General features: G+C 41.7%; 1 protein-coding gene across 1 annotated transcript in view; it reads left to right on the top strand.

Annotated features, from left to right (window-relative positions):
• mphosph10 (M-phase phosphoprotein 10 (U3 small nucleolar ribonucleoprotein)) overlaps positions 1-23,684 on the top strand; it is a 49,787-nt gene that overhangs the window by 13,953 nt on the left and 12,150 nt on the right. Inside the window, exons 2-10 of the mRNA XM_037689368.1 lie at positions 2,020-2,668; positions 2,750-2,913; positions 3,008-3,173; positions 21,304-21,445; positions 21,551-21,618; positions 21,710-21,847; positions 21,920-22,030; positions 22,291-22,398; positions 22,471-22,701. Of these exons, the coding sequence (XP_037545296.1) occupies positions 2,020-2,668; positions 2,750-2,913; positions 3,008-3,173; positions 21,304-21,445; positions 21,551-21,618; positions 21,710-21,847; positions 21,920-22,030; positions 22,291-22,398; positions 22,471-22,701 (1,777 nt within the window). The remainder of the gene's footprint in view (positions 1-2,019; positions 2,669-2,749; positions 2,914-3,007; positions 3,174-21,303; positions 21,446-21,550; positions 21,619-21,709; positions 21,848-21,919; positions 22,031-22,290; positions 22,399-22,470; positions 22,702-23,684) is intronic.

The raw sequence follows: 23,684 nt of genomic DNA, 5'->3' as shown, positions 1-23,684 counted from the left end.
GACTCCCATCACCCTTTGGAGCACAAGTTAGGAGTCATCAGGACTCTGTATCACAGAGCAGACAGCGTCCCCACTAGCTCGGGAGCCAGGCAGAAGGAGAAATCCTACACAAAACAGGCTCTAGAGCAATGTGGATATCCTAACTGGGCCTTCCTGAAAGCAGAGAAGAAACCCAAACAGGACTCCAGTCAGCCATCAGGTGAAAAGGAGGAACCCAGACCAGTGGTCATTCCGTATGTTGAGGGAGTATCAGAGAAACTGAGACGTTTATTTTCTAAACACAACGTCCCAGTGGCTTTTAAACCCCAAAATACATTAAAGACTGGTTCATCCCAAAGATCCAGTCCCCCGGCACAAACAGAGTAATATTGTGTATGTTGTTCAGTGTCAGGAGGGTGATCAGTCTTACATCGGGGAAACTAAACAGCCACTGGCCAAAAGGATGGACCAGCACAGAAGATCAACATCATCAGGCCAGGACTCTGCGGTCTACACTCATCTCCAGGCCAGAGGTCACTCTTTCAGGGATGAAGATGTTCACATCCTGGACAGAGAGGAACGATGGTTTGAGAGAGGAGTAAAGGAGGCCATCTTTGTGAAAAGAAATCGTCCATCATTAAACAGGGGCGGAGCCTCCGGGTTCAACTGTCCCCCTCTTACAATGCTGTGATTGCTAGTATCACTCAGCCCTCTGTGAACAGTAAACAGCCATCAGGTGCTAATGATCCATTGTTAGGCTGATGGTCCTTCTTGAGCATGTGATCAGCTGGTTTTGGTTGTCAGCAGCAAACTGGTTGATCCACTCTGAGAAGGTGCTATTTAAGAGACTGAGCTGAATACAGCACCTCAGACTGAGGAAGTCCTCAGGATGAGAGACGAAACGTTTCTACATTTTTTTGTTTTTTTTGCTTTGTTTTGTTTTTTTGAATGTCCAGAGGACCAGATTTAACATTTTTAGATAATCACTTTAATATCCATTTTAAAGCTAGGAATAAAAAGGAACGTTTTGTGTTAGCAGAATTTAATTCTAACTTTAAAATTTATCCAACATTAATAAAACTTACTTCAAGTTGCCTTTTTGGACATGCATGCATATATTTGTACAAATTGTACTTGAGAGCAGATTATTACAGCCTCATATAAAATCATTGATGATCATGATATCGGAACTGGATCGGTATCGGCCTGTATTTAAATCAGGTATCGGAATTGGATCGGAAGTTAAAAAAAGTGGATCGGTGCATCCCTAGATATGACTGTTATTTTTTTTTTGTTTTGTTTTTTTAAACGCAGCATCTAGATTATACATGTCCTTGGCAGAGGACATGTTCATGCTATTAATAGCTTTTTGAACATTAGAAAAATCGACCTCTAATCTCAAACAAATCTAGACATATTTTTAGTTGGTTTTCTATAAAGAGTATCTGTTTGGACTGGTTGAAACTGTGATGCTAAACCTTAACTGATGAAAGGAAAAAAATAATTAATTACTGTTGCTAACTGAGAAGGATCAGCTATAGTTTTTCCTTCTATGACTTCATATTGGTTATTGGCACGTGCATTGGGATATAGTAAGTTGTTTCCAGATCACTTTACCATTTCCTCTTGCTTCTGATAGGACATTTATAGTACTATGTGGCACTTGATGGAAATGAGTTTGACACCCCTGCCTTAGAACATTCTTGCATAAATTTCAAGGAATATGAAATAAAATGAAATATACTACTTCTCTATCAGTTTTCCACACCACAACATTTTCCCCCAACCAAAAATGGTGGTTCAACATCACGTCATGCCGACTTTGAGAATCTGTGTGATTGTCAATTATTGCTATTAAAGTACCAATCTACATTGCTGCTTTAAGTTCTTGCATTTACAAATTGTTGGTGGAAATTGCAAAACCCAAGCTTGCTATCAGCTCTTAGTGTTCTTTTGGACAGACAATTGTAAAAAAAAAAAAAGCTAACATTGCTTCTGTATCACTTCTGCCATACTAATTGTTTGGTTTCACCATTTCAGCCTTCAAGACGAAGTTGCAGCAGACTTTACTTCTCTCACCAAGACGCTGTATGACCTCCACAAATCGCAGGAGTCTGCAGGATGTAAAAGCAGCCCGTTGGCCCAGCTGGTTGTGGATGACTTTGACGAGGAACAAATTTGGCAGGAGCTAGAACTACAGAACGAAGCTGTACTGAAACATTTTCAAAATGCCATTGATGAGGTTTTGTCAGACCAGACCTTAACATTGTTGTCAGAAGAGGAGGAGCAGGATGAAGGGGAGCAAGCAGTGACATATGATGAAAATGTCATTAAACCTCTGCCAAGACTGAAAAAGAAAATAGCTATGGAAGCAGAAGATGGGTCAGAGGGAGACTCTGAGGATGACTCGGATTTAGATTTTGATGTTGATGCTCTTGAAAAACAAGAGAAGCAGAAGAAGGAAAATGTAAGGACAGGTTCTAAAACAAGAATGAATCCCTCTGTGGTTGATGATAGGTTTTTCAAACTGTCAGAGATGGAGTCGTTTCTTGAAGAAATGGACAAGCAAGAAGGAAAGGAAGCAGAAGATGAAGACGATGTTGACTACTTTCAAGACCTGCCTTCTGATGAGGACGATGATCTCGACTTAGAGCAAATAATGTCCTCTAAAAGGAAGAAGAAAGACACTGTATGGATTTGATTTCACTTGACTTTGTGTCATGATGAGACAATAAAGGGCAGTCTAATGTATTTTTCTTTCTATTGACAGGTGAAGAGCTCCAGAAATCTCAAGTACAAAGACTTTTTTGATGCTGTTGATGGCGAACCAGCTAAAGGCGATGAGCAGTCAGATGGAGACGATGAAAGCCATGAAGAAGGTGATGAAAAAATGAATGATGACGAAGATGATGGTGAAGAGGGGGACAATGATGAGTAAGTGTGATCAGAGATATGTAGTTTAATTTAATCTTTTTATAATCTGTGGGAGAGGCATGCTGGTGAAATTCTTCGTCTTTGTGCTTGTTAGAGACAACCAGGGAAGTCAGTCTAAAGCTCATCATAAGAAAGTGACCTTTAACCTCACGGGGGACGAGGACAGCGAGGATGAGGACATGGACGAGATCCTTGGAGGGAAAGCTCCAAATGCAGAAAAGTCTGAGTTAAAATCTTCATTTGAGAAACGACAAGAGAAGGTAATCAGGTTTCAGGTGTTGCATGTGTATTTTGATACTGTTTAACTGAATCACAGGAACTTTTCCGTTGAATGAGAGTTGAAATGATAAAAATCAAATAAAATGAATGCTCCAAGCAGGAATCTTGGAGTCAGTGTGAGATGGTTAAGAATGTGTTGTCTTTAGTTATAAACAACAGAGATTTTCTCGAGAATGTGAGGAACAGTTTCTCAGCACTCACAGTAGGTGTCCTGATGCATGCTCAATAATCCAGGTAGAAAAATCTAAAAAAGTTAAGTCTGGCCCTCTGGACATTTAAAAAACGAAAAGCAAAACAAAGAAACAGGAAAAAAAAGTAGAAACGTTTCGTCTCTCATCCTGAGGACTTCCTCAGTCTGAGGTGCTGTATTCAGCTCAGTCTCTTAAATAGCACCTTCTCAGAGTGGATCAACCAGTTTTGCTGCTGACAACCAGAACCAGCTGCTCACATGCTCAAGAAGGACCATCAGCCTAACAATGGATCATTAGCACCTGATGGCTGTTTACTGTTCACAGAGGGCTGAGTGATATGTAGCATGTATGATGTAGATGCTAAAAATCAGACAAAGTATGGTGGTGATCACTCAACAGTATTAGTAGCAGGCCAGTTATCAGAATGTTCTTACATTTTGCCTCTTGAAGGGTTATGGTTGCATTTAAGAGCACACAGGGACAGAAAAACAGTGCATAAGGTGCTTTGTATTAAATTTGATGTTATTTACAATATGTACAAAAAAAAAACTCGGTCATCAGTGTTATCATTCCATTCATTATGTCAATCAACAAAATATTTCAATAGATGAATTGATTTCCCAAATTATTCAGTCAAGTCAAGTCATATTTATTTATATAGCACATTTAAGGTCGTTTTCACACTAGATAGTCTGGTAGACTCGGTTCGGTTGGGGACCAATATTCATGACATTTTGTTACATTTGAGCTGGTGCGTTTGCATTCACACTGCACTGTGCAGTCGAGTCAACCTGTTGAACCAACCTGTTCCCCCGCTCGCCTGTGGGGGCGCTGCACCAAGAACTACTGAAAGAAACGACACAAAAACCTCTGAAGACACTTCTTCTTCTTCTGTAAATAAAAATAAAACGAAGTGGCATCAAGTTTTAGCAGTTTTAGGAGTTATATTTTGTCATTTTTCAAAAATGGACTTAGCATGAGCAGAAGATGAGACAGAAGACCCTGGAGAATATTGTTTTTCCACACAAGGCAGCTGACGGCTCCATATAAGAGAAATGCAGGTTTGTTTACCCTGTGGAGCGGTCCGGTCTGTTTACATTCACACTGTACTGGAACCGTGCTGGAGTTTGCTTCTACCGGACCGAGACCTAGGTTTTAGCCCGGGCCAGAGTTCGCCTTTTTGTTCCGTGACAGAGTTCGATGGTGCGTTCACACCTCCCTAAACGAGCCAGACTTTCTAGGAAAACGAGCTAGAGTTGGATTAAAGCGGACTAAACAGGGCTGGTGTGAATGCACCCTAAAACAGAAACTGTTACCAAAGTGCTTAACAAAAATATCACAACATCAAATAAAAAGTAGCAAGATATATTTACAGCACATGGAATAAAAATATAAAACCGAAAACATAATTAGAAACAATGAAATACTAAATCAGATCACGTTGTGTCAAAAGTCAAGGAAATAATAACAAAAAGCATAAACTCAGTCAGAAACAATGAAATACTAAATCAGATCTGATGACCTTGTGTTGAATAGGAATAATAACAAAAGCATAAACAGAATCAGCATCAATGAAAAACTAGATCTAAATCTGATCACCCTGTGTTACATGTCAATGAGTACAGATGTGTCAGTGAGTACAGATGTGTTTTTAGGAGAAGTTTAAAAGCAGAGACTGAGGTGGCCTGTCGAATGTTGATGGGCAGATTGTTCCAAAGTTTAGGGCCCACGACTGAAAACGCTCGATCTCCTCTGAGCTTCAGCTGGTTTTTGGTACGGCCAAAAGCAGCTGGTCTGATGATCTCAAAGCCCGAGAAGGAGTATAAGGATGAAGAAGGTTGGAGAGGTATGATGGTGCAAGGCCGTTAATGCACTTGAATGTCAGCAGGAGAATTTTAAAATCAACTCTGACACGTACAGGAAGCCAGTGAAGGGAGGAGAGAACCGGAGTAATGTGCTCAAACCTGTGAGTTCCTGTTAGTAGCTGAGCTGCAGCATTTTGTACGAGCTGGAGACGTGAAAGTGAAGCCTGACTAACCCCAACATAAAGCGAGTTACAGTAGTCCAGCCGGGTTGTAATAAATGCATGGACTAGTTTTTCAAGGTCGGATCTGGACAGAACGGACTTAAGCTTTGATATCTGCCTTATCTGAAAGAAGCTTTTTTTTGTAGAACAGAGTTGATCTGTTTATTAAACTTGAAGTCTGAGTCTAACACTACCCTGAGATTGTTAACCAACTGCTTTAGATGAGGCTGAAGGAAGTGCAGGTTTACAGGATCAGTGACAGTGGCAGAGCTTGGGTTAAACACAATGACCTCAGTCTTCTGATCATTAAAACTCAAGAAGCTTGCAGCCATCCAAGTCTTGATGTCATCAAGACATTTTAGCAAAGGCTGGATGGAGCAGGAACTGTTTGGTTTTAAAGGCAGATAGATCTGAGAATCATTGGTGTAACAATGAAACAAAATACCATGTTTCCTCAGGATTGACCCCAAGGGGAGCAGATACAACGAGAACAGAAGGGTTCCAAGAATGGAGCATTGTGGGACCCCACAGGAAAGAGGGACAGAAGTAGAAAAATGATTGTCAAAGTTAACACAGAAACTCCTGTCACCCAGATACGAATGGAACCATTCTAGCACCACCCCTGTAATCCCAACCCTGTGTTCTAGCCGTGACATAAGGATGCTGTGATCAACAGTGTCAAATGCAGCGGTAAGGTCGAGGAGTACCAGGATCACAGACTGACCAGAGTCATTTGCTAGCAGAATGTCATTACAGACCCTTACTAAAGCTGTCTTGGTGCTGTGCAGTTGTTTAAATCCTGACTGAAAAATCTCAAAATTTCCATTTACATTCAAAAACTTGGTTAGTTGACTAAAAAGTCAGACCTCCATTGCACAACTACAACTGGTCCAGAATGCAGCAGCCCGATTTTTAACCAGTACAGGCAAAAGAGAGCACATTACACCAGTTTTGGCCTCACTGCACTGGTTACCGGTTCACTTTCGAATCCAGTTCAAAATACTCATGTAGGTCTACAAATCACTGAACAGTGTCGCCCCCCCATCTCTCTGATCTGCCACAACCGTATGTCCCACCACGCTCCCTGAGCTCAGCAGACCAGTTGCTCCTCACAGTTCCAGGAACTCGTCTTAAGCGCAGAGGTGACAGGACCTTCTCTGTAGCAGGACCAAGACTCTGGAACGAGTTACCTCTGCTTGTCAGACAGGCCCCCTCCCTCTCGGTTTTCAAGTCCTGTTTAAAAACTCACTACTATTCAGTAGCTTTCAACACAAGATGATCTGTGTTTTGATCCTGTATGCTCCACACTGGTTAGTTGTCATTATCTGCATCGTTTTTATGTCTATATTTCTGATTTACTTCATTTTGTATTTTGCTTTGTGTGTTACCTGTTATTTTGTCTGTACAGCACTTTGGTTGGCCTTGTAGCTGTTTTAAGTGCTTTATAAATAAAGTGGTATGGTATGGTCCCTGCCAGGAGTCCAACAGATTTTTAAAGCCACTTAGAGAGGTCAAGGTCGAGAGCTTCAATTGTTTTTGTAAGGTATTCCAGGAAACAGGAGCGGAGTAGGAGAAGGCCCTTTTGCCTAGTTCAGTCCTCATTGAGGGAACACTGCAGGTAATAATGTCCTGAGCGCACGCCGTATCTGCACTTACGCAGAGACATGTAGGAGCAGATGTATCAAGGCAGCAGACCAAGAAGTGATTTAAAGATGAAAATGTACCAGTGGGAGAGTCTGCGTGAAGTTAATGATGTCCAGTTAACCAGTGAATACCGGGTGCAGTGGTGGGTATGATAATCACAGCCAGTTATGAATCTTAGTGCACCATGAAAGACATCATCCAACATCTGCAGTGTTCTTTTTGGAGCATTCATGTAAATAATGTCACCGTAATCAATGGAGGGAAGGAAAGTCACAGATACAAGGTGTTTCCTAGCATTCAGTGTTAGACAGGATCAATTTGTAGACGAACAGATGCTTAGATATATTCATCAATTAAAACGGATTCTTCATTTTTCTGGACTGAATAAAACGTGCATTGAATTTAATAAAATGTAACGTGAGACGTTATATATCTTTGACCCATCAAAATGAATGTGGCCATTTATTTACAGAATCAAAGTTTAACATCAAACATTTACATTAATTTGGCAAAATATGAAAATAACAACATAATTAAACAGCTTTACAGGTAGTGAGAAACAATACGGCGATTGTTTTCACTCTTCAGCAGAACAGCAGACATCAATCCACACGGCGGTGGAATGAGCACTTTACACAGACATTTCTAAAATATCTGGAATGATTTCTACTTGATAGAAGAATTTAAAGATGGAAAATGAAGTTTAAAGGGAGTAAAAGATGGTGTGTGAGGGGGAGTGTTGACCAGAACCGTCACTCTCCATTCGAACCCAGCTTTTCCTCGGTACGCTCGGTAGTAAACTTGACTCATTACCTCTCTGAAGATGAATCAGCAGATACGGAGTTCCAGTTAACGCTACCTGTCCAGCGTCTCCATAGGATGGCTGTGACTCGTCCGAAGTAGTGACGAGATTCCGTCCGACACAAGCTCACCTCAGCAAGTGGACTTCACATGAGTGGAGTCCTTCAGAAGTTCCACTCAGAGGTGGAAGATGTTATAATCCAAACTCGGAAGAGCCTTATCATGGCTGGACTTCTGTTCTCCCAAACGACTGGAGCTGCAAACTCTCCAGCCGACTCCAACGGCAACTCACAGAACAACGACTTCACAGAACTGCGAACATCTCAGAACTGAGAGAACTAGGAAGTACCGGCATTTAAAGGGCTCTATTTCCGGTATATTTGAGAGTTCCTGATTGGTCAATGTCGACCAGACAGGGGTGTGGTTTGTGACGTAAGAGGTTACTAGAAGTCAGAAAACAGCAAGAATTGTTATGGAACAGATTAAAATGTTCTCAGAGACAGAGAGAGAAATGTTTTGGCGAGTTTGGAGAAACAGGGGCCAACTCCTCTGTTTACGTCTGAGAGGATTTAAAACAAGACAGTTGTTCCAACACATGTCTGCTTCGACTCCTGACCTTGGAAAACGCACACTTGCTCATTCAAAGACAGAAATCAGAAAATGCATAATTAATCTGTAACAGGTCTTAACATGAATTCTACTTTGCATAAGCAACTAAAAAATCATTGTTACTGTTTTACAGTTAATAAAATTGATTAGTTCACTGTAACATCTAAAATGTTTGAACTAAAACACTTTGATTATCAAACATTTGTAAAACAGGAATGATAATAGAAAAGAGAGTGTTCTTTCACTTGAATTTTCAAGAAAGAAAGTCTCAGGATGGGTGAACCTGTATTTCTGGATTCAAATCAATGAAATGACAGTTTCTGTCCCACAAGGTTCTTAAGGTCAAGGGTTTTGACCTTAGGCTTAGTTTTGACATCAGGTCAAGTTCACTACAAATTTCTGAAAAAGAAACCCAGTTTAACTTTCAGTTTCTTTACCAAGTTTTCCACGTGGAGTTTAAAATTTTTTAATTTTTTAATTTAGCCTTTATTTATCCAGGCTAGTCGCATTGAGCCACGGGAACTCATTTTCAAGAGAGACCTGTTTTAGGGAGCACATGGTGGGGGTTAAGGGCCTTGCTCATGGGCCCAGAGTGGGGCGAATGAGGGTGGGGGCAAGTGTGGGTGTTTCACCTACCCCACCCACAATTTTGATGTTGTCGGGGCCGGGGCGTGAACCGGCGATCTTCGGATCACAAGCCCACCTCTCTAACCTCTGCGCCACCACTCCCCCAAAAGAGAGATGTGAGTCGACCAAGATACCCAAATATTTATAGGAATCAACAAACTCAATTGGGACACCATTTGAGGATAAAATCGGAGGAAGAACAGCTGGGACCACCTTCCTATTTGAAAAAGCATCCCTTTGGTTTTGTCGGCATTTAGGACAAGTTTGAGGCGGAGCAAATCTGTCTGGATGTAGTTTAATGCAGATTTCAAAAGCTGGAAAGCCTTAGCAACAGTTTTAGCTAGACAATAAACATCTGTGTCATCAGCTTAGAAATGTATGGATGCATTAGGGATTTTTTTTTACCTACGTTATGTATGTAGATTGTAAAGAGGGTGGGTCCTAAGACTGAGCCTTGTGGTACACCATTGTTGACTGTTAAATAACTGGAGGAAGTACCATTATGTTGAACACATTGCTTCCGTTCTGAAAGATAGTTAGAGAACCAACCAATGGTGTGTTCTGAGAAACCGATTTCTGAGAGTGTATGACACAAGATGTTCTGATCCACAGAGTCAGAATCTTTAGACAGGTCTAAGAAAAGTGCAGCACAATAATCCTTAGCATCCAGTGCTTCAACAACGTCATTAAGAACCTTCAGTGAAGCAGTGGTTGTGCTGTGTTGTTTCCTGAAACCAGATTGATGTGGAGGTAATATGTTAAATGAGTCCAGGGAAATTTTGATTTGAGAGTTTATCAGTTTTTCTAGAACCTTGGCTAAAATGCAGATTTTAGAGATTGGCCGATAGTTGTTCAGTGAGGTGGGGTCACCTCCCTTCAGCAAAGGAAGAACAAAGGCTGTTTTCCAAGTGTCTGGAATGGAGTTTTGGTTTATGGAGAGATTGAAGATGTGGGTCACAGGGACTGTGATGATATGAGCAGCCAGCCTTAAGAAATAAGGTGGAAGTTCATCTGGACCTGCAGATTTTTTAGGATCAAGATCTTTTTAACAGTTTATTGACCTCACTGACTGAGAATGGAGAAAAAGAGAAACTGTGATTAACTGAGGATTGACTTGTAGGAGGGATTTGATTTGTAGAAGTTTGGTTATTAAGTAAAGTGGCTGATTTTCCATTAGTAACTGTGTCAAATAAAGAACTAGAAGCAACAAAATGTTTGTTGAAACAGTTCAGGATCTCGTGCTTATTTGACACAGGAACAGAGTTAACAAGAAGTTGTGATGGAAGGTCAGATGATGGTTTTTCCAAAAAATTGTTGGGGTCATTTAGATTTTTGGAGGTCTGAGATAAGAAATAGTTGCATTTTGCTGCTTTGACAGCAGTTGTACATTTATTCCTCATCTGTCGAAAACTCAACCAATCAGTGTCTGAGTCAGATTTTCTCGCTGTGGCCCAAAGATGATCTCTCCTGTGCAGGAGGTCAGCTAGCTCTGGAGTAAACCAGGGGCTGTCTCGTCCCTTTATTCTGAACTGACGAAAAGGAGCATGTTTGTTCACAAAATAAATGAAACTATTATGAAAATAGTTCCAAGCGGAGTTCACGTCATCAGTTAATAGAATATTATGCCAGTCAAAGTGAGACACATCCCAGAGGAATGACTGTTCACAAAAACGTTTCAGATCCCTTTTTTGAATTAATCTGGGCTTAGAAGGTGGAAGTTTAATATCTCTCAAAGCCGCTGTCACACAATGATCACTCAAGATATTGGCAAATACACCTGTACCAGGGAATTTGTGAGGCATATTTGTTAGAAACTAGTCCAAGATGGAGGATTTTTCAGGACGGTTTTTTTTTTTAATCTTGTCGGAGAGTTGATCAATTGGATAAGATTGAGAGACAGGCAACATTCCTTGAATTTATCACAGAGAGGGGTCGACTTAGCCAGTCAATGTTGAAGTCTCCTGCCAAAAAGATCTCTTTGAATTTTAAATTACCAAGGAATTCCATCAGGGAGGACAGAGCCTCAGGTGTTGCTGAAGGTGGATGGTAACAACAGACTACAGATAAAATCTGGCCTCCATTCAAAGTGATGTTTACAGCTAAGGCATCAATTTGGTTAGAAATTGTTTTAGAAGACACAAGACTAGCAACCAGAGAATCTCTGATGTAAACAGCTACCCCCCCCCCCTTTTTTTTAACGATCACAGCGGTAGATGTTAAATCCATTGATTGACAGGTCATTATTGAGTACAGATTTGTTGAGCCAGGTTTCAGAGATGAAGATTACATCTGCTCCAGAAGAACTGACCAGAATTTTCAAGGCATCAAGTTTTCTCAGAAGGCTACGTGCGTTTACATGCAGAAAATGAAGCCCAGAGGCATTTTTAAAGTCAATTGGTGTGCTGTAATTAGTGGGGGGTCCAGGGTTGGGTTGAATCCCTGAGAGCAGTAACAACATTGTTATCAGACATTTTCTTGATTTTTTTGTGACTGATGTGTAATTACAGGAGTTAACAGTGTGACAATTAGCCCCCATAATCGAACCATGAGAAACATTAATGAAGACACGATCATTCAGAACCCAAAAACAGTGAAAGTTGCAGTGATGGGCAAATTCAGGTATATGAACAAGATTCAGTGACTACAGATAATGTGAGAACTGAAAATAGTGACAGTAATATGAGTGATGCAGAAAAGTCTCAGACCATAAAACGTCACAGTTCAAATGGGCAAACAAACCCAACGAGGTGGCCCAACTGCAGTTTGAGTTGGGCTGAGGGGGGCTCTGGCCCCCCAGTGAAGATGGATGGATGGAAGGATGGATGCTCCCATGGGAAACAGAAGCTGGGTCCAGAATCAACAGGCCGAAACAGAAACAGATAATTTGCAGCAAATAGTAGAGCGAGCTGCCAGAAAATCCTCCTGAAGTGAAAGGCATGATCCTAGCTCATTTCAGGTCAACAGGGGCCAAAATCGTGATCCGGAATAAAATTAATTATTATCCAGGTGAGTTTGGATGGAGGCCTGCAGCAACTCCGATTTAAACTCCGAACTTCTCTCGAACACCACGCATCCCTGCTCCTTCACGCTGCTCCTTCACGCTGCTCCTCCACGCTGCTCCTTCGCTTCTCTGCACGACACCTCCGCACCCAACAGCACAAAAGGCACCCCCGGTGAAAAACAAGACTGACCAGAGAGGATGAGGCTGAAGTTGTCACTGGTCCAGTTCTGCTCCGGTCCGGCGGCGCTTCAAAGCACTGGACCATCTCCTCCAGGTAAACACAGCGATTCCATAAAGGTAGACAGTCCTTCGTTAAAAGTAACGGGCTGCTCACTGAAGCTGAGACCCGCTATGTTGAAGATGAAGTCCCCCACAGCCAACTTGGTTCGGTTCTGGTCCAGTTCGAGGGTCACAGGTACACTTCCCCCACACCTATGAAGACACCACGAGAGCCAGTCCAGCAGAAAACCAGCGAAATACCACCCGGCGATTCTTGTCGGAACCAGGTAGAACCACAAAGGTCCAGATAAGAAGTTCGTTGATGTCCAGGGAGAGAGAAAAAACACCGGACCTTCGTGTGACGACTCCCCAGCTTGAGGGGTCACCTGGCCGGCAGGGTGCGCTCAGCGTGACCGGTGGAGTGGGAGCGGCCGGTCCTGGACCAAAATATATTTTTGGACGGTCCCGTCCAGCTCTCTGAGTCACTGAACACCGAATTCGGTTGGGAGGGGGACCAACTTTAGTCCGGTTCGAAAAAACTGGTCAGTTTGATGATAAAAGATTGCAGAGAAGCCGGAGGGAGCTGCCGTCCATCAGCTCGCCGGAAGTGAAGTGATATCTGTTATATTACGAATAAAATATTGACATTTGCCATCTCCACATCATTGCATTCAGTTTTTATTCACAATTTGTTTATTGTCCAAACTTTTTTGGAATCCAGTTTGTAGTAGAATGCTGTATGAATGGGTAAATGAGGGCACAGATTGTTGTAAAGAGCTTTGAGTATCTTGAAATAAGATAGAAAGGTGCTATATAAGTACAGTCCATTTACCATTTACCAATGTCTACTCTTCTTTTTATTTCAAAAATCCTTGAGAAAGTTGTTGCCTCTCAGCTCCACTCACACCTCAATAAACATACTTTTTACGAACAATTCCAGTCTGGTTTCTGCCCCCACCACAGTACTGAAACAGCTTTATTAAGAATCACCAATGACCTTTTGATGGCAGCAGATTCTGGTCGTCTCAACATTCTCATCCTCCTTGAGCTCAGTACGGCATTCAACACTATTTCTCATAATATCCTCCTGAACAGACTAGCATCCATTGGCATCAGTCATACTCCACTTGCTTGGTTTAAGTCATATCTTTCAGGCCACACTCAGTATATTCAATTTAAAACTCATTACTCAAGTTTGTTTCCCGTTGCTGCAGGTGTGCCCCAGGGTTCTGTATTAGGGCCCTTTTTATTTATTATTTATATGCTCCCTCTTGGCCACATATCAATCGCCTCCACTTTACGGTTAAGCTCGTAAACCAGACGATTTAAAGTTCGCACAGCGAGGACCAGACCTTCACACTGACTCGGAAGCTTTTCCATGGCCAAAACTGCTGCTGATGTCTTCTTCAATAGTCGATAAAACAGAGCCCCGCCGATGCCAAAAAGCAGAGTCCCTGCTATCATAATTCCAAATATATAAACGTCTTCAACATCTTCCTGAGACAGGACTGATAGACACATCATCTGCCACACTCCCCACGAATCCATGACGTACCCCACAGCGTGAGTCTCAGCTGGACATGCCGGTTCTCCAGGACCTTGTCGTTTTGATGAAAAAATTTTATCAATAGAGTTGAACGTCCACGATACCAAATCCATAATCTTCTTAATTTATGTTCGGGAGATGAGACCCAGGCGCTTCAGTCAGACAGAAAGCAGAGCAGGAAGAAGAAAAAAAACGGGGGAGGAGAAACAGAAGCTGCCACCTCGATGAGAGCCTTGGAGGAAAAAAAATAAATTGCTGACCACCTGCGGCTTCTGGGACTCGTCAGCATGGTGGGTTCGACCTTGAAGGAGACTCATAGCATGCATCAGTGGAATGGAATCCCACAATTAGGCATTTTCGGAACCAGAACGCCCAGATGGACTCAAGGCTGAAGAAAAAGTAATCTGTCTGCCTGAAGAAAAACAAGAATCAAGCTTATCTGAATCAGACTCCCGACGGCCTCGGAGACGGGCTGACTATCACATTTCTCCTGGGACATGAGTACCCAAGGACAAAAGCTTCATCTATCGCACCCCCGAGAACTTTCTGTGCAGGCTTATCAGAACTGTCCGCTGAAACAACATCTTCAGAAACTGAGGCTGATCTGAAAAAACGATCATGGACAAATCTCAACACCTCGATGTCAAATGCAAATGTAATCATGTTTTAATTGTGCTGCTGGTAGAGTTTTTTTGATGTCTCAAATCGTGTCCTGATAGACAAGATGTGAAAGATCTTTTTTGTAATACCACTATCTACCCTCATGTTTCTCCCCCTTTTCCTATCTAAGGTTATTATCTGATAAGGATAAAATGGCCGCGCTTTCCTGTAGTTGCAGCTTCCTGCACTCCGCCCATCTTTCGGACGACTGTACGTACATATTCATGTTGTACCTCGGTGCAATTCCAATAAAGTTTATTCTGATTCTGATATTCCGTAAACATAATGTCAATTTTCACTGTTACGCAGATGACACCCAGCTCTACATTTCCTCAAAACCCAATTAATCTCTTCCACCTACCTCCCTATCGGACTGTCTTATGGAAATTATATCATGGTTTTCCTCAAATTTTCTAAAACTCAACAGTAAGAAAACAGAAGTTTTACAGGTCTTCCGGGAAGATGGCGCCGGTGCTGGTGGCTTTACGTTAACCTCTGTCTGTTTTGATAGTTTTTTTTTTTTCTGTTTTTGTCATTTTTCTTTGGTGACATAAACGCACTGCTTGTTTATGATCGCCAACAACTTTTAAATTTACAATTATCTACTGCAAACCCTGCCTTGTTCGACCACTTTGATCAGGGCTCTGGACCCCCACCCCCTTTGCTTGTTGATGTCCCGGTTTACCTGAAGCGCGCTGCGTTTCTGCCCACCCGAAAACATGGCTCCAGGCGCCGTGGGAGACGTGCCGGCCGTCTCGTGAGGATTAAAGCCAGCTTCAAGCTCTCTGCTGCTTCGTCATCTGCTAATGACTATCAGACGTTAAACTGTCCATCCGGATGCTTCGCTGACCCACTTAACTCCAGCTCGCTCCAGGTGCCCGGGCCTGGTACGCGCAGCGGGCGCGCGTGGCTGCGGTGGTTTCGGCTGTCTTCAGATTAACTTAACCAACTCAGGTCCTTCTGCTGCATCATCTTCGCCTGTCCGGGTGCTTCACTGATCCTGCTGGGTCCTGCCTGATCCCCGTAGTCGAGCCTGGCTCGTGTCGTGGGCGCGCGCACAGCTGCGACGTCTCTGGTCCTTGGAGGCGCGGTTCAAACTCCAGAAATCTAAAACAGCTGATCTGTGCTCCGAGCACAGTTTTACCTTCATCTACTGGTTCTACAAAGATTGCTCTGCTGAATGTGAGGTCGCTGACAAATAAATCATTCATCTTAAACGACTTTTTCTGCTCCAATGGACTGGACTTCATGTTTTTTACAGAGACCTGGCTCGTCCCTGGTGAGTTAAGTGTTTTTTCTGAACTTTTGCCGGCGGATTGTGCCTTTTTTAATGCTCCAAGGACTTCTGGTAGGGGTGGTGGATTATTAACAGTTTTTAAAAAGCTCTGGAACTGCAGACAGCTACAGGCTGCGACATTTCAGAGTTTTGAACTGCTGTACTTTGAGCTGGACCGCTCCAACCCAACACTGTGCAGCCTGATCTACAGACCACCCTCATACAACAAAAACTTTAAAAGTGAATTTTCTGACTTTCTGACTGGAATACTGCTCAATTACAACAGGGTCTTGATTCTGGGAGACTTCAATGTGCACATTTGCTGTCCTGACAAGCCTTTGGTGCAGGAGTTTCTAAATCTGATCCAATCTTTCAACCTTGTGCAAAATGTTGTTGGTCCAATTCATCAACAGGGCCATACACTTGATTTAGTTCTGTCTCACGGTTTATCTGTGGTTAATATGGAAATTGGGGATGCTATTGTTTCAGTTCACAAACCCATTTCATTCCAAACCTCTGTTATTCATGAGTCTAAATCCCCTGCTCCAGCCAAGAGTTGTCAGATATTTTACTCCTCAACCGCTGCTCTCTTTTCCTCTGCATTCATTACTGATGCTGCTTCAGTCCCTGAAACCTCTGCCTGTATTAGTACGCAGGAGCTGCTCAGTAGGCATGATGTGACCTGCTCTAAGATTTTAGACCTCGTGGCCCCGCTAAAAATCAGGCGACCAAAGCATGCACCACACCCCTGGCTGAACGTGACCACTCGAGCAGCCAAACGTCTATGCAGGAGAGCTGAACGCAAGTGGAAAAAGGACAAATTACACGTTTCTTTTATTATGTTAAAAACATGTTTGAAAGATTATCAGAGCATCGTTAAATCTGAAAAGAACAAATACTTCTCCCAAATCATTGCTTCAAACAGTCATAATCCCCGTGTTCTTTTTAATACCGTAAATTCCATTTTAAACGTGCCTCGGTCTGCCAGCATGGAGGCCTCTGTTGACATCTGCAACGACTTTACCAGATACTTTGCTGATAAGGTAGAGTTGATTAGGTCATCCATCCCACCGTCCACAACTGATCCTTCTGTCTTTGTCCCTTGCTCAGCTGTCTTCAAACAGTTTGAACCCATTTCACTCCCATTTCTGAACAAAGTCGTTGATCAGATGAAACCCTCTGGTTCCCCTGCTGACCCCATTCCTGCGTCGTTTTTCAAACAAGTTCTACCCACGATTGGACCCTCTGTTCTTACCATTATAAATAGTAGTATTGTGACAAGTGTGGTTCCCGATGTTTTCAAACATGCAGTAGTTCATCCGTTAATTAAGAAACCTGGACTTGACCCTTCGACTTGCTCAAATTTCAGACCAATCTCAAAACTTCCCTTCCTGTCCAAAATCCTGGAGAAAATAGTTTTCATTCAATTAAACAAGTTTTTGAATGAGAACAGAATCTTCGAAATTGTTCAATCTGGTTTTAAGCAACTCCACAGCACTGAAACAGCATTAGTAAGGGTTTGTAACGACATTATGATCTCAAACGATTCTGGTCAATTTGTGGTACTTGTGCTCCTGGACCTTACAGCTGCTTTTGATACTGTTGACCACAGTATCCTCATATCACGGCTGGAACAGTGGGTTGGGATCACAGGTGCTGCATTAGAATGGTTCCGCTCATACCTGAGTGGCAGGAGTTCCTGTGTCAAGGTTGGTAAAAATGTATCCGCCTCATTACCTCTTTCATGTGGGGGCCCACAGGGTTCGATTCTTGGACCCCTTCTGTTCTCACTTTATTTGCTCCCACTGGGGTCCATCCTGAGGAAACACGGTCTTTCATTCCATTGCTATGCTGATGACTGCCAGAGCTACCTGCCTGTGAAACCAGCAAGTGTTTGCTCCATTCACCCTCTGTTAAAATGTCTGGATGACATTAGGACCTGGATGGCTTCAAATTTCTTAAGTTTTACAAATGACAAGACTGAAGTCATTGTTTTTAGCCCTAGCTCAACTGCCACCACTGATCCTGTTAACCTGGACTCTCTTCAGCCATATCTGAAGCAGTCTGGTAAAAATCTCGGGATGGTTTTAGACTCTGACTTCAAGTTTGACAAACAAATCAACTCTGTTCTGCAGAAAAGCTTCTTCCAACTCAGACAGGTAGCTAAGCTCAAACCAGTGTTGTCCAGACCTGACCTTGAGAAACTAGTCCACGCCTTTGTCACGACCCGATTGGACTATTGCAACGCACTGTATGCTGGGATCAGCCAGGCCTCCATCTCACGTCTTCAGCTCGTCCAGAATGCTGCTGCTCGGCTTTTAACTGGAACTCGTAGGTCTGAACATATTACTCCAGTTCTGTCCTCCCTTCACTGGCTCCCTGTTCGTACGAGGATAGTTTTTAAAATTCTTCTGCTGACCTTCAAATGCCTAAATGGCCTCGCACCACTTTACCTCTCTCAGCTTCTGGAACCTTACGTTCCCTCTCGGGCCCTGAGATCATCCAATCAGCTGCTTTTGGCTGTTCCAAAAACAAGAAGCTCAGAGGAGATCGGGCTTTTTCAGTCATGGGCCCCAAACTCTGGAACAACCTGCCCCCCAACATCAGGCAGGCCACCTCCCTTCCTCACTTCAAATCTGTGCTTAAAAAACATCTGTTCTCTCAGGCATTTCATACAGTGTAAATTGATCTAGTGTTTTTTAATCTGTGACCCTATGTTTTAAATGCTTTTTATTAATTCTTCAGTTATTATCATTATTAGTGTATTGTGTATATGTATGTTTATATATTTTTCTCTTTAATTTACTCATTGATTGTTGTTGTTGTTGTTGTTGTTGTTGTTGTTGTTGTTGTTGTTGTTGTTGTTGTTGTTGTTGTTGTTAAGAACTTTGATAACAGGTTCTGTTTTAAATGTGCTCTATAAATGAAGTTGACTTGACTTGACTTGACTTACTTGTTGGCACAGTCTCCACTTTAACCAAATCTCAGTTTTTCCATCAATATTAACTCCCATGTTCTTCCTTCCCCTCAGGTAAAGAGTCTGGGTGTCATACTTGATAATACGCTTTCATTTCAATCTCAACTCTATCACCTGGTCTGCATACTTTCATTTACGTAACATCAACCGACTTCGTCCCTTTCTTACTCCTCATGCTGCTGCCATCCTTGTCCATAGCCTTATCACTTCCAGGATTGATTATTGCAACTCTCTTCTTTTTGGTCTCCCGAATAAGACTCTCCATAAACTCAAACTCCTCCAGAACTCTGCAGCTCAGGTCATAACTTGTACCCCATTCAGAGAACCCATCACCCCGGTTCTGCAGCAGCTTCACTGGTTGCCAATAGAAGCTAGAATAAATTTTAACTCACGTTCAGGTGCATCCATGACCTTGCCCCTCCTTACTTGTGTGATCTGCTTCACATCTCCACTGCTTCCCGTTCCCTCAGATCCTCATCTGCCACTCATCTTCTTGTTCCTTGTGCCCGTCTCGTCACCACGGGGAACAGAGTTTTCCGTCGCTGTGCTCCTCAGCTCTGGAACTCCCTCCCTCCTGTCTTCAGGAACACCCCTCTTCTAAATCACAACTGAAAACACACCTGTTCCAACAGGCATATTCTCTTTAACTTTGTTTTAAGTGTTGTTTTATCGTGACTTATTTTAATTATTTGTTGATTCTGTTTTTATTAATTGCTGATTTTGTTTTTGTAAGGTGACCTTGGGTTTTTGAAAGGCGTCCTGAAATAAAATTTATTATTATTATTATATATGTATTGTGTAACCATGTATGCATGTAATGTGAGTATGTGTTTGTATTGTATACATGCACATTTAAATATACGGTAAATGTCTGTATGTGTACTTATGTATGCATATGGACAGTCTGTCATCATCTATGAATGGGGGAGACGCATATAAGCCTCGGCTTCAGCCTATTCCCATTTTGGTAAATGGTTGATTTACCGTTTTATATTGTTTTCCTTTTTTGTAATGTTTTTAATTTACCAAAATAAAGTTGAGTTGAGTTGAAAAATCTTTCGAGTTGATTTTCTAGGCTATCCGTTTTGAATGTTAATATCCATTTGGTGAGTGGTTAATAAACAGAAATCTTATATCTTCCTTTCTTTACGTTTTTAAAGCTATCATGTCAAACAGATTGCTTACAAAAGCAGTAAAAGCTTAATTAAAATAAAGGTTTTTTTTCGGGTTCGGTCCTCTAATTACTGGTAACCCGTTCGGTGTGGGTGGGGCGCGGGGTGGGGGGACTACAGGCTCGGTCCGGGCCAGGTCGGATTTATTAGGCCCGAATGCAACTCTAGTCTGTGCTGACAGAGGAACTTAAAATGAACGGCCATGACTTTCATCCATTCATTCATTCATCCATTCATTCAACCTTTATTTCTACAGGTTAATCCCATTGACTCATTCAAGGACTCATTTACAACAGAGACCTGATTTCTTTAACAAAGAGTGATGACAGTGGACGACAACAATAGACAGTCACACAAGAGACATACAAAAGGTTAAACAAATCAAAACATAATAGCAACCAAAAGGACAGTCAAAGGAAAAGTAGTGGAAAGAAAAAAAAACATCTAGATTATAAGGTGGTGTAGAAAACTAAAAACAGGAACATGTCTGCTCTGGTTTTTGCAGGAACTTAACAAAAACCAGTGCAGACATATTCCTGTTTTTAGTTTTCTACACCACCTTATAATCTAGATGTTTTTTTTCTTTTGACTTGAACCTAGTCTTCTTCCTCCCTCTGCTGGATACATTGTACAATTACAGCTTGTTCCCAGAATTTTAGTGGTGAAAATTAGACGTGCTGATATTGGGATATAATGGGACAATTATAATTATATTAATTATTATTATACTGATAGCTCCCCAAATATCTATATTGGCCTAAAATATCAGCACTACCGATACATCTGTCGGGCTCAAGTACAAACCATATAATAATAATAATAATAATAATGTCATCACAATGTCAGCACTGTATGTTTCCATACAATGGCGAAATTAGTCTCTGCATTTAACCCATCCACCACCAGGTGGTGCAGTGGGCAGCTATTGAAAGCGCCCGGGAGGCATTTTGGGGATGAGGTGTGCTGCCCAAAGACACCACGTGATGTGCAGTGACTGGGGATCGAACCTGGGACTTTTGGGTCCCAAGCCGGCTGCCCTGCCTCTACACCATCTCGGCCCCCATATGACTTCATCGAATACGTTATTATTATTGTGTGAGACATTAGATGTCATAAATTACTTCAGACTTGTCGGTAAGTAAATGACAGTTTTCATTCCATTGTAGACGCAAGTTTTTGGCTTCCTGGTCTCTTTTGTTAAGAGAATAAGTTCAACAAGGAGTTATTGTGTGAAAAGTGATTTAAAGCCACAAAGTGGATTTTCAAAGGGAACTCCCTGTCTATGGAGTGGCACACTCCCACCAACCCAAAGCTCTGACATGTGGATTTTAGTTGACAAACTCTTGCTATTTCACCTTGCAGATATCAGAGAAGATCGACAAGCTGGAGAAAGCAGCTCTGGCTGAGAAGCCGTGGCAGCTGTCGGGCGAGGTGACGGCGCAGACCCGTCCAGAGAACAGCATGCTGGAGGAAGATGTGGAGTTTGAGCAGACTTCCAGGATGGGTGAGTGAACATATAGAGTGGTGGTTTCTGAATGTGAGAGACTATTTTGTCATTTACCGTTGCAGTAATTATTGCAATAACTTATTTAAAGGTTGTGTTTTTCAGCCCCCACCATCACTGAGGACACTACTCTACAGCTTGAAGACATCATCAAACAGAGAATCAAAGACCAGGTTTATCACACTATTCTTTATTTTTCTTTGAGAACTTTAAGATGGGGTCTTATTCCTGGATTATTAACTTTATTTTTTGTGCATATTTAAGGCATTTGATGACGTGGTCCGCAAAGAGAAGCCCAAAGAGGAGGTGTTTGAGTACCGAAAGAGACTAACTTTGGACCATGAGAAGAGCAAACAGAGTCTGGCAGAAATCTACGAGCAAGAATACATCAAACAGACTCAGGTTTGACTTGTGCTTTTCTTTAACTCTAATTCATTCAAACTGTTAGCATCATGTTTGTTTCTCTTAATGCAGCAAAAAACTGAGGAGGAGGAGAACCCAGCCCATGTTGAAATTCAGCAACTTCTGGATCAGCTCTTCCTGAAGTTGGACGCTCTGTCAAACTTCCACTTCACACCAAAACCAGTGAGTTGTTCTGCTTTAGTTACCTGAAACTAAAATATAAACCTAGAAATGCAAAATGTATTGTAATATAGATGTGAAAGTATTGAAACGTGTTTAATTAATCATACTCAAAAGCCATCAATATTAGGAAAAATATTCGGGTTAATCTGGGATCTGAGTTTCTGAAGACTTTTCACCATCGTTTCTCCACGTTTTTGTGTGTAAATGGTGAAGATGCATTAAAAAACAAATTGAATTTCATGTTTTTTGTTCTTGAACAGCCTGTTCCTGAGGTCAAAGTGATCTCTAACTTACCATCTATTACCATGGAGGAAGTGGCTCCAGTCAGCACAAGTGATGCTACGCTGCTCGCACCAGAAGAAATCAAGGTTTAGTTATTTTATTTACATTTATTTCAATATTTATTTGTAACCTGTCTAATAAGTTTCTTTTTATTAAAGGAGAAGAATAAAGCAGGAGATATTCTGGGTGATACTGAGAAGTCATCAACTGACAAGAAGCGTGAGAGACGTCTTAAAAAGAAAGTGAAGCATCTAAAGATCAAGGAGAAAGAGAAGAGACAAAAACTTAAAGAGGCCATCACATCTGACGAGAACAAAAAGCTTTCAAAGGCTGAAGTTACAAAAACCATGAAAAAACTTGCAAAAGGAGGCAAAGCCACGATACTCAAGGTTGGTCTTGTTTTTTAACTTCTGTATACCCCGTCCTGTTTTAGCCTTTCAGCTAACCTTTGCTACTTTTAGCATTTACCTAGTCTTTGCAATGTTTAGCTTTTATTAAGCTTTTTCCTGCATTTGTTGTTTTGCTACTTTTGACTAGCACTTTGCTCTTAGGTTTTAATCGGAGTCAGTTTTTTATCTAATATTTTTCCATTTTCCATTAAAAGTCCATTTCAACTTGTTCATTCAGATTCAGAGCTCGGCGTTGTCACAGAAAACGTTTTGTTTCTTTGACTTTGTTCAAATCACTTAAAGTCTGGATGAACCTGCAGACACTTTTGTCGTTGTTTTTAAGTCGAACGCTGTGACCAAATTAGGGCTGCAGCTAACGATTATTTCAATAATCAATTAAACTATCCACTTTTTCTCCATTATTTGGTTAATCACCCCCCCCCCCCAAAAAAAAACAAAAAAACAACAACAAACAAACAAACAAAAAAAGAACATTTAATTTACACCTCTTTTTTCCACAGTTCCACAAAGTTTTTCCAAGTCTCCAGTGTCTCTGTGGAAGCAAAACTCCAACGCCAGTCTGGCCTTGATGTTGCACTTCCACAGAGACACGGCGTCAAGTTGAGGTCCAGCCTGCAGTCTGTCTCTGCGAGATAAATACATTGCCATTTTGGCTTCGGCAATTAAAAAGTTTAAAATTCTGGATTTGCATTTAGTGGCTTTGCTGTAATATACACAATTAATAAAAACAGATTTGGTAAAAACGGTATCAAAAAGCTAAAGATCCTCGTCATTAAGTTAAAAAGAGCAGTCAGTCGTACACAATCCATAAAAACATGAAAAACGCTCTCGGACAAACTGCAAAAAGGACACTCGTTTAAAACCTCAGGTCTGATGATCGATAGAAAAGAGTTTGTTGCAATGGCGCTGTATTATGAAATTAACAGGGGTTGTGAACGATCGGCACCAGATATTCAGACAAG

This window comes from Nematolebias whitei, chromosome 2 (genome assembly GCF_014905685.2).
Source record: "Nematolebias whitei isolate Nwh7 chromosome 2, NemWhi1, whole genome shotgun sequence".
NCBI classification, from domain to species: Eukaryota; Metazoa; Chordata; class Actinopteri; order Cyprinodontiformes; family Rivulidae; genus Nematolebias; species Nematolebias whitei.
The sequence above is the reverse complement of the archived record's forward strand: the minus strand, read 5'-3'. Positions and strand labels throughout refer to the sequence as shown.